The following is a 17,746-nucleotide window of genomic DNA, read 5'->3' as shown; positions in this document are numbered from 1 at the left end:
TTCTGTGGCAACATTTCTAACCTTCCGCACAGGGGCAACCAGAGGAGTCATGTTTGTGAAGCTTTGGGCACAGGTCAAAGGTGGGACTACGAGAGATTGCTGGAATAAGGAGGGTGGTGGGTTCAGGAGACAGGTTTTAGTGTGGTTCTAATATTTGAGGACCTGTTGGAGGTCATGCTAGAGTTCTGGGATTGGAATGTACAAGGCTTTTAAGTAATGGTATCAGAATATTGGCCACAGCAATTAATGAGCATGGGTGTGCAGTTCTTATCTCTGAGGAAGGTCAGGATTGTCTCTAAGGTCATGTCTCCTGTATCTCAGGTCCATACCCGTGATGATGTACTCACTAGGAAAAGATTTGGGGAAGGAAGGTGAGCCAGATGAGGCATGCAAAATTAATAAAAGCTTTTAAATGATGATGGCTTCATTCTGTAACAATGCCTCGGAGATAAAATAGTCCCATTTAGATCTCTGGGCAGGGATTACTCAGGATGATGATATTACTAAAGGTCAGAGCATGAAATATTACAATATCATCCTTAATCAGATAGGTACGGTAGAAAATTTAAAAAGGGAAATTGATAGTTTGAAGTTGGATGTATTGGGAATTAGGACTTCTGGACAGGTGAGCACATGGTTATACATACAAAATCAAATACAGGTAACACAAGAATAGGTCCAATAATAAATAAGAAAATACGAATGTGAATGCAAGTAAGGTACTACAAACAGCATAGTGAACACATTATCATGGGCAAGATGACAAAGCCAACACCCACCACATTAGTACAAGTTAATATGCCAACTAAAAATGGAGATGATGATGATGATGATGATGATGATGATGATGAAAGAATATATGGTGAGACGAAAAAATTATATAACCGAGGGACAGGAAAATTAAATATTGATGGGGGCCTGGAATTCAATAAAAGGGAGAGGAAGGGATGGAAAAAATAGTACGGTAATATGGACTAGAGGAGAGGAATGAAAGAGGAACATGTCTGGCAAAGTTTTGCACAGAGCATAATTTAATAATCGCTAATATTTGGTCTATGAATCATGACAAAGTTTTACACATGGAAGAGACTTTGAGACACTGAAAGGTTAAAGACTGATTATATGATAAGACAGAGATTTCAGAACCAGATTTTAAACCTTAAAACCTTTCCAGGGCAGATATGGACTGTGACCATAGTTTATTGGATATGATCTGTAGATTAAAACTGAAGAAATTTCAAAAAAGGTACGAAATTGAGGAGACAAGACCTGGTCAAGTTGGAAGAACCAGAGGTTATTGAGAGTCTCACAAGGAGCATTATGCAACAATTGACTACAACAGAGGAAAGGAATACAACAGAAGATGATTGGGTAGCTTTGAGAGTTGAAATACTGAAGGCAGCGGAGGATAAATTGGTAAAAAGACAAGGCCTTATAGAAATACTTGGGTTATCACACGAGACATAGTATTTAACTGATAAAAAGACAAAATATAAAAATGCAGCAAATGTAGTAGGAACAACAGACGCCTGAAAAATGGGACTGTCAGAAAGTGCAAAACAACTAACCAGGAATGGCTAGAGTACAAATGCAAGGCTATACAAACATAAAACTGAGGAAAGATATAGGAAAATTAGCGACCTCACGACAACACACAGGCAGGAGTATGAATTGCAAGAGCTGAGACAGAAAACCAGCACTAATCAAAGAAAGTAAAGGTGGAAGGAGTATATAGAGGGGAGACAAACATGAAGGTAATACTGTAGAAATGGAAGAGGATGTAGAAGATGAGATGGGACATACAATACTGCAAGAATAATCTGACAAAAATCCAAACTAAAACAAGGCCCTTAGACATGCTGACATTCCTTCTGAACTATTGATATGCCAGCTGGGATAAAACTACTTGACCTGATGTGCGGGACGTATGAGAAAGGCAAAATACCCCCAGACTTCGAGAACAATGTAATGATTCCAATTCCAAAGAAATCAGGTGCTGACAGGTGTGAATGCTACAAAACTTTCAGTTTAATAAGTCATGGTTGTGAAATAATGACACAAACTATTTACAGAAGACTGGAAAATGTGGTAAAAGGCGATATCAAGGACAATAAGGTTGGGTTCCAGAGAAATGTAGGAACACATGAGGCAACACTGAACCTATGACTTCAAACCTTCATTTTTTAGCACTTCTACATTTACAAAAAGGTTTTGGCATTGTTTACGAACACATCCTTTGAAATACTGAAGGTAGCAGGGATAAAATATATGGAGCACACAGTTATTTTCAAATTGTATAGAATGATGACAGAAGAGGCACAGGTGAGAAGCGAGCGAGTTGTAGCCTATCCCCCGAAGTTATTCAGATTTGTACACTGAGCATGCAGTAAAGTAAACCACGAAGAAATTTGGAAAGGGAATTACCATTCAGGGAGTTGAAATAGGGTTTGCTGATGATACTGCAATTCTATCAGAGACATCAAAGAACTTGGAAAAGCAGCTGAACAAAATGAAGTATCATGGAAGGAGGTGGGGTGGGGGTGTTTATAAGATGAACGTCGAACAATAGCAAAACACGGGTAATGGAAAATAGTCAAATTACATCATGCAATGTTGATAAATAGTAGCAGCAGCAGCCTTCAGTTTAACATGGAAACCAGACCACATGTCATTCTTGGTGACTCCCCACATCATTCGGATGTGAAGGCTTAATAGGCAGGTTGATAATTTCCGTGTTCCAAATAGAATTCAATCCTGTGAACTTTGTTTCCAGGCACACACTTTACCACTATTGTTGGTATCATGTAAGGCAGCGGCCCGATTTTCAGCCATTCCGTGCATTCCCCTCCACTACCTACTGGCGGCCAATAATATGCATTCACTTTCTGAGTGGCTGACATAGAATTACAGCTAGAAAGTGAGAATCTCACTCCTACATGCTGCACTTCGTGACAACTGAATTATTCTTTTAACTATGGTTTCCTTTTTTTGCAGCAGTATAGCTGTGAATGTGTATCTTGTAAATGTTTAAGTACGATTAAAAAAAGTGTCAGGTGATAGAAATAAATGTAAGTGCTTCACAAGCAGACGAGGCGGATTATTTACTGCATTTATAACTTTTTCAAAAGTGAATCTGACATTGAAAACACAAGAATGGACTCCAGAGTCATGTGGTGTCAGCAAGACAACTATAAAGAGCATTGTAATGGAAAGTGTCGGAGCAGTAGGACCCATAAAAATTTGGTTTCGTGTCACCTGGAAAGCATTGAAATCGCACAGAACCTGTCAAACAAATGGATGTTTTTAACAACGATATTTTAAAGTGCTCCATGTGAATGATGACTGCCCGACATAACAAAAATGTGTTACACTTACGCAGACTTCAATGGTAAGCGCTTCGTCACGGCAAAGAATTTTAAAATCGTTGGTTCCAGATATGTTAAGAAGAGAGTTTTTGGTTCAAAGAAGTGACCTAGGTGCCGCACGAACTATACCCCATATAAAGATTCACAATACAAGAGAAGGAAGTAGTTCAACAGTGTATTACCTTGGTGAAACATGGGTCAATTAGACTGTGGGGCATGTTGAAAAGCTTCAGAAAGAAGAATTTGACAGGGAAGTGATGATAGATATAGGCCTTGAACCTGTTCTCATAAATTTAAAATCAGATTGTTCGGAAACAGACTCAGATAGAAGTGATGATGGTATTATGATGTAGACTTTGGAACAAAGTAATATTATTTTTTTAGTTTTAAAGACTCGTGGTTTAAAAAATGTGTCAACATATCAGTTGCGTACATAGCGATGACAACTTCCTTGCCTTTTTGATTAGGACATTGTATCTCTTTAATTACGCAGACTGTGATGATCAAAGTTAAGCTTCTCCCACTATGTTGTAAACCTCTATCATTTTCAAGGCACTGACTGGATAAGGCCCTATAATGACAGTAACTGTTACTTATCAAGATATTGGTGGTTTACGATGTTATCGGTCAGATTCCCTGCAGTTATTCACAGATGACAATTAATTGTTTGCTTATTCAATGAATTATAAATGCAATCTCTCACTGCAATATCAAACATGTTATTTTATACTCATAATGCCTGTTAATAACGAAAAATATGACAACTTGCTGACCATTTTTACGGTAGTCTTTTCTACCGCCAATTCATTTTTAGACGCAGGGATTGCATGTAACTAGCACACACACACACACACACACACACACACACACACACACACACACACACACACACACACACACACACACCTTACATGTTTTTAAAAAAACTGTTGAGCAGAAGCAGTTGTCAAGCAAATATAATGATTTTGGTTTGGGCTTGAAGTTAATTTTGTTGTGTATTAAATTTTTACTTATAATACAATTAAAGTTGCAATAAATGGTTATTATTGCAAGCAGTTTCAATGTCATTTTGAGAAAAATTGCACTTCACGTCTTCACAAAGATGTGTCCGCTGTTCTCGCCTCTCCAGAGTAAATCTGTGGAGCAGTGGGTGTGAATTAATATTTCTCTCATGACAATTGATCAAAATTGGTTTTAATATCTATTATTCCCCTCATAAATTTGAATGTATAATACAATGTACCATAGGCGAACGAGCCTGACTCTTATCCACAGCAATGCAGTTCAGCGATGTGGACTTCATTCGCCCACTCTTCGCTGCTGCTGCACATGCACAGCTCTCATCCCCACACATTCCCTTTCCACTACGCCTCTATGCATGGAAGCGCCATCCTAGGTGACGCGGGCATTAGGCAACAAGGCTCTACAAGGAAATAGATTAGGAAGCGAAACACTAAAAACACTAGGTGAGTTTTGCTATTAGGGCAATGATGGTCGAAGTAAACATGATACAAAATTCAGACTGACTATAGCAAGGAAAGTATTTATCAGGAAGAGGATTTTTTTAACATCTAATATAAATTTATAACTGTTTGGAGGTCTTTTATGAAGGTATTTGTCTGGAGTGTAACCTTGCAAGGAGTAAAATGTTGACAAGAAGAGAATAGAAGCTTTTAAAATGTGATGCTATAGAACACAGCTGAAGATTACATGGTCAGATTGCATAACTAATGGGGTGGTACTAAACAGAATTGGAGAGAAAAGGAATTTGAGGCACAACTTTGTGACAAGGGACTGGTTGATAGGACACATTGGGAGACATCAAGGAATCATTAATGTATTGCGGGAAGTGGGGGGGGGGGGGGGGGGGCATAAAAATTGTAGATAGGCCAAGAGATGAAAGCAGTAATAAGGTCCACAAGGGTTTAGGTTGCAGTAGTTACGCGGAGAAGATGAGGCTTGCTCAGGATACGCATGTGGAGAGCTGCATCAAACCAGTCTTCAGACTGAAGACAAGAACAACAACGTTATTTAAGTTTGAAAAAATTAACTTTTATTTGCACAGCACACAAACAACTGTTATTACATTATAGTTATGTAATTTATAATGTCAACTGTGGGATGCAGATCGCTGGTAATTGGTAACAGTAGTAGTAACATAGGCAGTACACATCTGCAGACTCTGTTTATGAATGAAGATGGGTAAATTTAACATTTGTTTCAGCTCTAGAATTTTCAAAAGGTGCAAAGTGACATTATGTATTTGTGTACCTTAATTCTATGTAAATAATTATTCTAAATGTATCCAAATACAGACAAATTAAGTTACAATAAACCTGATACATGACAGGACTTTTTTCATTTTAAATGGGAAGTATTTCACTTTTGGCATTCTCCACCTTTTTAAACTAATTCATAAGAACACTGAGCATAGATATACTACACAGAGCAGGATTAAATAATTTTACTAATATGTCTAAATGGCTGGAACTACATGGCACACAAGAAACTTTTTTGAGACTTATGGTTAAAATGTGAAATCGTCATAAAATTTCAGTCAACAGTAAATCTGTATCATAAAAATCCAAAAACCCTGCCACGTCTCACAAGGACCACCCAAAAAGAAAAATCTTAATCTAACAGAAAAGAAACTGATAACTACAATGTCTACAATAACTGTAATTCATATTAAGTACACAAGAATTTTAACTGATTTTACAGCTCATAAGCAGTATGATGAAGACAAACATTATCATCATTGCAATAGCTGTTAGAAACTTTGGCTATCACAAGTCATTCAATGCCTGGCTACAAAACATGTTCATCGCAACTGCAATTATCAGTCTCACTTTTACAACATAAACATTGGATTGTAAGCACAGCATTCAATTGCAAAAATGCTGTAACTGATTAAATCTTTCACAAAATCACTTCAGGAATCTAACAGATTTATCACAAATGGCAGGTACTCCAATTTCCGTTCACTTCTTGTGCTACTACACCCTTTTAATTAAAAATTCCAACAAATATATAAACAATAACATAAAATAACAGATTTTGCAGCCTTGACTAATTCAATTTTTAATTTGAACTGCTGAACACTATCATCATCGTAACAGCTGTTTCAGAAACTTTAACTACTACAAATCATTCAGTGTCAAACAGCTCAAATTTTCTCTCTCAGGCTGCGTATCAGATTACATATCCTAACATAATAAAGTTCGTTAAATGCATTTTGCCCCCTAAAATGATTCCTTAGAATTATGGACCACAACAATGAGAAAACAAAAAGCAGGTCTGTCCAGCTGTGTCACATTAAGTATTTGTACAAGAAGAGTTATTTTCTTCCTCCAATAAGTAATCAGGGATAAGTCAAACATTACTTAAATTTATAGTGGAAATGGAAATCAACTAAATATCCAACAGTCAGATACTGATTATTTAGGCCAAAAGATACCTTCATGAAAGCATGAATGAAATGTACTGCAATATTTTATGCAATTTCAAGTATTGTGGCATCTGATTTTATTTGTGCTGTTCTCTGACCCTGACAAACAGTACCAATAATCCATGGTTCATATCCTTCCTTTGCAGAAAATTCTCTGATGAACTCATGAGCTCTAGTTTCGTCCAAACAGATAAAGAGCCCTCCTGCAAGCAAATAACCAAAGTATCAAAAACACAAACCAACATGAGCGGGCGTGAATGCGCACACGCACCCACGCACGCACACAGTAGACCAAAGCAAAAACTTGGGAACTTAACACTGATCAGGTCCTTTGACAAGTCACCTCCAGATTAACCACCACTATGACTCTGAACCTTAATACTGACACACTATAACTAATGTCGCTTCTTTCACTGCTTCAAATAATGTCAGGCAGTTGGTTGGTTGGTATAAAGGAGTGGGGGAAGGGACCAAACTGCGAGGTCATCGGTCCCTTGTTCCTGGTAAAATAACTACACAAGGGTAAGAAGAAAAGAATGGAGATGTATGGCAGACGTAGAGACGATATAAAAGGTTACTGGCAATGGAAAGGAAAGCGTTTCTGAAAGATTTCAGTATCAGGAAGTTGTTTCTGAAAGTATTTGTATGGAATGTAGCCATGCATGGAAATGAAACAGACGATAAATAGTTTGGACAAGAAGAGAATAGAAGCTTTTGAAATGTGGTGTTACAGAAGAATGCTGAAGATTATATGGGTAGATCATATAACTAATGAGGAGGTACTGCATAGTATTGGGGAGAGGAGAAATTTGTGGCAGAACTTGACTAGGAGAAGGGATCGGTTGGTAGGACATTTTCTCAGGCAGCAAGGGATCACTAATTTAGTATTGGAGGGCAGAGTTGAGGGTGAAAACTGTATTTTTATTTATATAGAAAACAACTTAAAAAATTAAAATGTTAACTAACTTCTTGCATTTGGATAACATTTTAATTTTTTGAAGAACTAATGTTTTCGGTTTAAAAATTTTCAGTAAGCACTCTGTGTTGCGAATCACAAGTTAAATTCTTTTTCCCATACATAATAATAATATATGTAATTGTATCATCTGGAATATTATCATTAAAGAATGCACATAATTTCATTTTTGTCTTTTGAGTAGTTACAACATTCATTCTTGTACACATTAATTACAAAAATTGGAAAATTTTGAACAAAATTGAAAGTACTTACATTTACATCATTATTTAAGTGAGTTATTCTTTAAAAATCACAGAAAGCATCATAAGCTGTCGAAGTTATTTGGTGGATCAAGATTCCACAATTCTTGTGGAAAAACATTTCTTCCATTTTTTAACAGAGAAATTTGTAATTTTACATGATCAAATAAAGAAGAATCAAGGATTTGATTATTTTTTCAATTAGTTTGGAAAACAACAAAAATAAATTAAGGTATATCAAATTCTATTGAATTATAGTAATTAGTAACATATAGTTCAAAATTTATTTTTCCTTGTAATGCAGCAAATTCAACTGTTTGAAGTTCAAAGAAATAAACTGAAATTTTTGGAGTTTTCAGTCTTTCTTGTTCTAGTTCAGGTAAAAATTCTACTTCATATTTAACAACAGGAACACAAATGTCCATACTTTTTACAACAATTTTACATTCTTTTGGAAGAATAGAATTATCATTACCAGTACTCCAACAAAAAATTGAATCATCTTGATCTTTTCTCAAACTCCAAGTAAAAATTACAGTTAAATCACGTCCAAACATAATTTCCTTATCTTTAAAAATCCACCAAATAATTCTAGTGGATAAAGATAACTCACTCAAAAGAGAAGAAGTTAAGCAAATAAGAGCTGAAGAAGAAATAAAAGGATGTTCAACTCTTGACAATTTTAAGACATAATTATCAATCAGTTTAATATTTGATTTTCCATCATATGCAGAAAAATCAGAAAAATATGTATGAACAACATCAAAACTCGTGTAAAGTTGCGAGCAATTAGAATGAACCCAACCAGCACCAATATTAACATTAATTTATGTCTTATTGTTGGGAAAATTTAGATTATTTTTAGTCTTCTCATTCACAGGAAATGAGTAAAACTGGTTATTGTCAATTTGGTTCATGATTTATAAAGGAAAAAAAATTATCAGTTCATTTTTAAAACAACAGTTACACAAGCACCATTGAAGTCAATCAGATCATCATTTTCGTCAATTACGGTTATCTCTAAATTTTCAATAGTATCGAATATTGAAATCTTTGTAGGATGATTTGGCTGATAAATTATTGGACCTCCAAATTCAGAATTCGGCTTAAATGAAGCAATAATATTAGTTTTTCAATAAAAATGATTATCTTTAACAAACATTCCTTCAGCCAAATTAAAATTCACATTTATTAACTCAAATGGAATAATTTTAGGAACATCGTTAGCAACAGTTATTTGATTAGGCTCAATAACTTATTTAATAAATTCTAGCACACTTTCAATATTATTTTCTTTTATATCCATGTATACTTCATCACTTTCAATATAAATTCTATTTAAAACTATTTTCTTTAATATGAATATTTGGATTTTTTGAATGAACAACTTTTTAAAAATTTTTCGAACTATATTGACCAACAGGAATTTCTATTGTTTCTCCATCACAGTAAAGTTTATTATTTTTCGATGTGATGTTTGGAGTTAAAGTTGAGTAAAATCCAACAAGTGAAACAGTTTTTAAATTTCTTATTGTAGCACTTAATTGTATGTTCAGAACAGAAGGATTATGGCACAATTGAATTAATCAACTCACTTATATTAGTAAAAATTATGTAAATAAATGACACACTGGGAGCCAAAATTAATAATTCCAGAAAAAAAATCAAAAAACAAACATCATAAACTTTTACCAAATTCAATACGATGTGCAATAATTGGACCGAGCTGTTTTGGAAAAACAACATTAATGGCTGATAATTGTATTCTAGCAACAGGATAGCTAAATTGGAAAAAATAATCATTTGGACATTTATTCAAAAAGTTTAGATCAACCAAAATATCAACAATTTATAAAAAGATGTGAAAAAATTAAGGATAAAATTAATGAACAAATTGTTAGTGTAATTGAAAATAATGATGAAATTATTCCATTAGATGCATGTGAAGAAAATTCAGTGGTTTTTGACGACTTCATTCTTGAAAATCAAGATATAGTTAGAGGATAATCTGAAATTTTAAAATATTTCTAGAGAAGATGACAAATTTAAATCATATTTATCATGAATTTTTTGGATGAGGTTTAAAGTTTGATCAATTTAAAGAATTATGTAGTAAATGTTGGACTAAAGATCAATTCGGTTTTGTCAGGATTGATATGACAAGAAAAGTTAAGGGAAGGTAAATATAGTGAAAAGATCAAGGATTTTATTTAACATTGAACATTAACATTAAACATAAAGTGAACAGAACTGATGAACGCAATACAGAGACGTAAGCGTTGAACGATAAACAAACACTGAATGCAAAATAAAAACAATGATCATAATTTTATTCTTAAAACATGTCCGAAAAATACAATCCACAAGTTGTTACAATAGTGAGACAAAATACAAAAACTAAAAGCACAATTACAAGAATAGTTTAATGGAAAAAAACAACCGGAACAGAATATGAAAAATGTAAGAAAGAACATCAACCAGTTATCGATACAATAGGAAAAGTTAAAGAAGGAATCAAAGGTTTAGCCGATAAAGTTTTAAAAGCAACCGAAGAATATAGAGAAGTTCTAAGGCAAATTGTTCCTTATAATAAACATTATTTTAAAGAATTTAATGATATTTCAACAATGGAACATTATGAAAGTGATAAAAGAGATTTCACATTAAGTGATTCAGAAATACAACATTTATTGAATGAATATGCGGAAGAAATTAAAAACAGAAAACAGTTAAAAGGCAAACAAAAAGCAGCCACATCAGAAATTGATAAAAAATATATAAGTGAAAGAATGTTGTAATATATTAATCGTAGTGAAGACAAAGTTTTTGGATTAAGGCCTGTTGGTGAATTTAAATGTGTTGGTAAGTTTCCAGTAGAATTTGAAGCAGCTAAATTAACAATTGGTGATAGAACATATGAAGGAACTGCTGGATTAATGAATGTTAAAAAGTAACTATGGGCAATATGAATACACCATTTACAGGTTCTGATTTATCAAATTATGCAGATATATTGATTCAATCAGGAGCATTATATTCTGACAATAATCCAAATAAAAAAATCAAGTAAAGGTAATAAATATAAATATCTGATAAAACAAATTGTTGATCTTAATCTTTCTAAAAAATTATCTGATTCAGATGATGAAAAAGTTGGTGAAGATTTAGTAAAAAATATTCAGAAAAATCAGACAAATGTATTTGGATTAATGATGTTTGACAATTAACTGACAGATTAGCTGTTATTCATTGTGAAGAATCAGCAGAAAATAAAAATTATAACGAAAAAGTTGGCATAACAAAAATGTTAGAAAAACAAATTTAGTGATTTCATTATCAAAAATCCAAAATGTATTACATACTTAATCAAATTTTTGAATAATCTCTCTCAAGCATTTTGATAAAGTGAAAAATATGGAAAAGGTTTAGTAAACACTTTAATTAACAAATTACCATTCAAAATACATCTTCCCGGCTATAAATATTGTGGACCGGGGACAAAATTAGAAGAAAGATTAGCTAGAGGACATCAAGGAATTAATCGATTAGATGACAAATGTAAGGAACATGACATTGCTTATAGAGATAATACAGAATTAGAAAGAAGACATGAAGTAGATAAAGAACTTCAGCTATTTGCATAGGAAAGAATGCATGTTTCCGATGCTTCTTTAGGTGAAAAAATTGCTGCAACATCAGTTAGAGGAAATACGTATGGAAAACAGATTAGATTAGATTATATTAGTACTTGTTCCATAGATCATGAATACGACACTTTGTAATGATGTGGAACGTGTCAGGTTAATAAAAGGTGTCTATACAAGATATTACATTACACAAAATATTACATGACACTCAATATTTTTAATTTTTTTTTGTGGGGGTTGGGGAAATTACCCACTTATTATATCCAAAAATTCATCTAATGAGTAGGAGGAGTTGCAATTAAGAAATTCTTTAATTTCCTTTTAAATGCTATATTGCTATCTGTCAGACTATTAACGCTATTAGGTAAGTGACCAAAGACTCTTGTGGCAGCATAATTTACCCCCTTCTGAGCCAAAGTCAGATTTAACCTCGAGTAGTGAATATCATCCTTTCTCCTAGTGTTGTAGCCATGTAAACTGCTATTACTTTTGAATTCGTTCTGATTGTTAATAACAAATTTCATAAGTGAATATATATATATATATATATATATATATATATATATATATATATATATATATATATATATATATATTCACTTATGAAATTACACAAAAGTGTGTAATCAGAACAATTGCTGGAGCTCATCCAAGATCATCCTGCAGACACTTATTTAAAGAGCTAGAGATCTTCACTGTAGTCTATATATATATATATATATATATATATATATATATATATAGACTACAGTGAAGATCTCTAGCTCTTTAAATAAGTGTCTGCAGGATGATCTTGGATGAGCTCCAGCAATTGTTCTGATTACACACTTTTGTGTAATGAATACTCTTTTACTCAATGATGAGTTACCCCAGAATATGATGCCATACGAAAGCAGAGAATGAAAATAGGCATGGTAAGCTAATTTACTCAGCTGTATATCTCCAAAATTTGCAATGACCGTAATAGCACAAGTAGCTGAACTCAAATGTTTCAGCAGATCCTCAGCATGTTTTTTCCAGTTCAACCCCTCATCAATGCATACACCTAAAAATTTTGAATGTTCTACCTTAGCTACAGAGTTCTGATCAAAGTCTATATTTATTAATGGTGTCATTCCATTTACTGTGTGGAACTGTATATACTGTGTTTTGTGAAAGTTTAATGAGAGTCCATTTGCAGAGAACCACTTAATGACTTTCTGAAAAACATCATTTACAATTTCATCATTTAATTCTTGTCTGTTGGGTGTGGTAGCTATACTTCAATCATCAGCAAAAAGAACCAGCTTTGCATCTTCGTGAATACAGAATGGCAAGTCATTAATATATATTAAGAACAGCAGAGGACCCAAGACCGAACCTTGCGGCACCCCATTCTTGATTGTTCCCCAGTTTCAGAAATCACCAGTTTTGTGCATATTATGTGAACTGCTTATTTCAACTTTCTGCACTCTTCCAGTTACGTATGATTTAAATCATTTGAGCACTGTCCCATTCAAACCACAGTACTTGAGCTTATCTAGAAGTATTCCATGATTTACACAATCAAAAACCTTTGATAGATCACAAAAAATCCCAACGGGTGACTTCCGGTTACTCAGAGCATTTAATATTTCATTAGTGAAAGTATATATAGCAATTTCCATTGAAAAACCCTTCTGGAAACCAAACTGACATTTTGTTAAAACTATTTTTACAAAGGTGTGAAGCTACTCTAGAATACATTACTTATTCAAGAATTTTGGATAAGGCAGTCAGAAGAGAGATTGGGCAGTAGTTGTTGACATCAGACATATTCCCTTTTTTATGCAGTGGTTTAACAATGGCATACTTCAGTCTATCTGGGAAAATACCCTGCTGCAGATAGCTATTACATATGTGGCTAAGAATCCCACTTATCTCTTGGGAACAAGCTTTTATTATCCTGCTGGAAATCCCATCAATTCCCTGTGAGCTTTTATTCTTGAGTGAGTTTATTATCTTCCTAATTTCAGAAGGAGAGGTGGGTGGAATTTCAATTGTATCAAATGGTGTGGGTAAGGCCTCTTCCATTAACTGCCTTGCTTCTTCTAATGAACATTTAGATCCTGTTTTCTCTACAACATTTAAAAAATGATTACTCAAAATGTTTTCGACTTCCATCCTGTTGTTTGTCAAGTTTCCATTCGCTTTGATGGTAATGCCGCCATTCTGTACTCTTGGTTGCCCTGTCTCTCTTGTAATAATATTCCAAATTGTTTTGATTTTGTTATCAGAGGTATTAATCTCAGACATGATGCACATGCTTCTGGACTTTTTAATAACCTTTCTTAATGTAGCACAGTAGTTTTTATAATATTTGGCTGTTTCTGGGTCATTACCCTTTCTTGTTGTTGGATACAGTTCCCTTTTGTGGTTACAAGATATTTTTATTCCTTTAGTAAGCCAAGGTTTTTTGCATGGTTTCTTATAATTAGATTTAACTACTTTCTTGGGGAAACAGTTTTCAAATTCTCTTACACGTGTATCATGAAATAAGTTATATTTTAAATTAGCATCGGGTTCCTTGTACACCCCATCCCAGTCTAACTGCTGAAGATTTTCTCTGAAATTTCTAATTGTTGAGTCATTAATAGAATGCACAACTTTGGAGGGTAGTTTTGAATTACTGAATTGAGCTATGTCATATACTGTAACTAGCTTAGTATCATGATCAGAAAGCCCATTCTCAACAGGACAAGAATTTATGTTTTTAAACCTATCTTTGTCTATAAAAGTGTTATCTATAAATGTGCTGCTGCCCTTTACTACCCAAGTAGGAAAATTAATGGCAGATGACAAATTCAAAGAACCGAGCAAGACTTCTATGTTGTTCTTCCTATTATACTCTTTCAGTGAATCAACATTGAAATCCCCATGAATAATAATTTGCTTTCCCCTGTCTGACAGATAGCACAACAAGGCATCCAAGTATTGCAGGTATAAATGAAAGTTTCTTATATACTGTTACAATTATAAAAGAGCCCTCCTTCAGTTAAGTTGACAGGCACATGCTTCTATATGTTGCTCTAGACAAAACTTTTTTGTATCCAAGCTTTCTACACAGTAATAACTTTTGACATATATGGCAACGCCTCCTCCCACCTTATTCTCTCTACTCATACGTGCAGCTAGTTTATAACCACTGATATTAGATTAGTAGATTAGAAGATGACAAAATGGATGGCATTATAAAAACTTTATTATTTTTTTAGTCTATATAAATGAACAACTTTCTGATCAATTATACTTTGCTACCAACGGGCATGCTAAGCTAAAGGTGATCATACTTAATGATCAATTAAACGCAACTGAAACATTTTTGACTAAAGTTCAAGAAAGAAAGATTTTTGACTGATTTTCAGAAAATAACGAAAGAGAAAAAATTATCCGAAATTTGCTTGTATCTATTTCTTTTGCAAAAAAAAAAAAAAATTTGAATATCTAAGGCGCTGGACTAACAAAGCATGAAGGCGGTTTTCTTCCATTAATTTTTGCAGCTTTAGCTTATCTTGCAACAATTGGTTCATTATGTGGCAGATCTGCAGCAACTGCAAATACAGTGCTAAACAAGAAAAAATGTGATCAAGAGATAGAAGAACAAAAAAGACATAACTTGGAAATGGAAAAGAAGGGCAGTGGAATGAAAGAAGTAAAAATCATTCCATTTCAAAGAAATAATCGAAAAATTTAATGAACCTTTATCTAATTTTGACATAGAAAAACTAGTTAAACAATTAAAACTTAAATCAGTTTCGATGCATTTTTATGATTGATGAACTGCCAAATGAACCATAAAATTTAGAAAGTTGAATAGTAAATTTAGATACTTCTGATCATGTTGTAACTCATTGGATTTGCTACTATAAAAACAGAGATATAAATTTTGTTTTTGATTCATATGGAGGAAATATTGGGAAAAATAATTTATACTACAATATCAAGAGAATTCAAAATTTCAATGAAATAATTTGTGGACATTTGTGTCTATATTTTAAAACTGTTATGCAAAAATTGTAAGTTTAATGATATTTTAAATTTACTAAATGGACATTTTTGGAAATAAAGTCATTAAGGATTTCAGTCATTAGAGGCAGAAATTATTGGTGAATTAACTTCAAAATTTAAAGATTTTCAATCAAAAATCTAAGATTATCAAACAGAGGTAGACTCAAAAACATATGATGTAGTTAAAGAATTTCAAAAAGAATTAAATGAAAATTTAAAAGTTGCAAAATATTATATTGATTTTAAAAATAGAAGAATTGTTAACAGTATTGATACACTTGATGATTTGGATGCGATTAGTAAAAGATACACTCCTGGAAATGGAAAAAAGAACACATTGACACCGGTGTGTCAGACCCACCACCATACTTGCTCCGGACACTGCGAGAGGGCTGTACAAGCAATGATCACACGCACGGCACAGCGGACACACCAGGAACCGCGGTGTTGGCCGTCGAATGGCGCTAGCTGCGCAGCATTTGTGCACCGCCGCCGTCAGTGTCAGCCAGTTTGCCGAGGCATACGGAGCTCCATCGCAGTCTTTAACACTGGTAGCATGCCGCGACAGCGTGGACGTGAACCGTATGTGCAGTTTACGGACTTTGAGCGAGGGCGTATAGTGGGCATGCGGGAGGCCGGGTGGACGTACTGCCGAATTGCTCAACACGTGGGGCGTGAGGTCTCCACAGTACATTGATGTTGTCGCCAGTGGTCGGCGGAAGGTGCACGTGCCCGTCGACCTGGGACCGGACCGCAGCGACGCACGGATGCACGCCAAGACCGTAGGATCCTACGCAGTGCCGTAGGGGACCGCACCGCCACTTCCTAGCAAATTAGGGACACTGTTGCTCCTGGGGTATCGGCGAGGACCATTCGCAACCGTCTCCATGAAGCTGGGCTACGGTCCCTCACAACGTTAGGCCGTCTTCCGCTCACTCCGCAACATCGTGCAGCCCGCCTCCAGTGGTGTCGCGACAGGCGTGAATGGAGGGACGAATGGAGACGTGTCATCTTCAGCGATGAGAGTCGCTTCTGCCTTGGTGCCAATGATGGTCGTATGCGTGTTTGGCGCCGTGCAGGTGAGCGCCACAATCAGGACTGCATACGACCGAGGCACACAGGGCCAACACCCGGCATCATGGTGTGGGGAGCGATCTCCTACACTGGCCGTACACCACTGGTGATCGTCGAGGGGACACTGAATAGTGCACGGTACATCCAAACCGTCATCGAACCCATCGTTCTACCATTCCTAGACCGGCAAGGGAACTTGCTGTTCCAACAGGACAATGCACGTCCGCATGTATCCCGTGCCACCCAACGTGCTCTAGAAGGTGTAAGTCAACTACCCTGGCCAGCAAGATCTCCGGATCTGTCCCCCATTGAGCATGTTTGGGACTGGATGAAGCGTCATCTCACGCGGTCTGCACGTCCAGCACGAACGCTGGTCCAACTGAGGCGCCAGGTGGAAATGGCATGGCAAGCCGTTCCACAGGACTACATCCAGCATCTCTACAATCGTATCCATGGGAGAATAGCAGCCTGCATTGCTGCGAAAGGTGGATATACACTGTACTAGTGCCGACATTTTGCACGCTCTGTTGCCTGTGTCTATGTGCCTGTGGTTCTGTCAGTGTGATCATGTGATGTATCTGACCCCAGGAATGTGTCAATAAAGTTTCCCCTTCCTGGGACAATGAATTCACGGTGTTCTTATTTCAATTTCCAGGAGTGTATTTGGAAACAAGACTTTTAGAAGCTAAACAACAATATATAAATTTTTATTCCAAGAAAGATATTGAGAAAGTTTTATCAGATTACTTTTCAAAAGGCGATTTAACTCTGTAATTAAATGAATTAAGTAATCTTAAAGATATTATTGGTATTTATGATGGTATCATGGAACATCACATGAAAGAAAGAAATAAAAACCAAAGACAAGGTTAATTCAATGGAAAATGTGCTCAAATCTATAGTTTCAAATTTATATGGAAAAGTTGGTAAAGATCTACAAATAATAAAGTCTTTAGATGCAAGCAACT

General features: G+C 35.0%; 1 protein-coding gene across 1 annotated transcript in view; it reads right to left on the bottom strand.

Moving 5' to 3' along the window:
* Positions 1-5,392: 5,392 nt before the first annotated feature.
* Positions 5,393-17,746, bottom strand: part of LOC126249049 (selenide, water dikinase 1-like) — a 164,276-nt gene continuing 151,922 nt past the window's right edge. The window contains exon 7 of the mRNA XM_049950677.1: positions 5,393-7,016. Within this exon, the coding sequence (XP_049806634.1) occupies positions 6,859-7,016 (158 nt within the window). The 3' untranslated portion in view covers positions 5,393-6,858. The remainder of the gene's footprint in view (positions 7,017-17,746) is intronic.

Source organism: Schistocerca nitens, chromosome 3 (genome assembly GCF_023898315.1).
Source record: "Schistocerca nitens isolate TAMUIC-IGC-003100 chromosome 3, iqSchNite1.1, whole genome shotgun sequence".
Taxonomy (NCBI): Eukaryota; Metazoa; Arthropoda; class Insecta; order Orthoptera; family Acrididae; genus Schistocerca; species Schistocerca nitens.
This window is presented reverse-complemented; position numbering and strand designations above follow the sequence as displayed.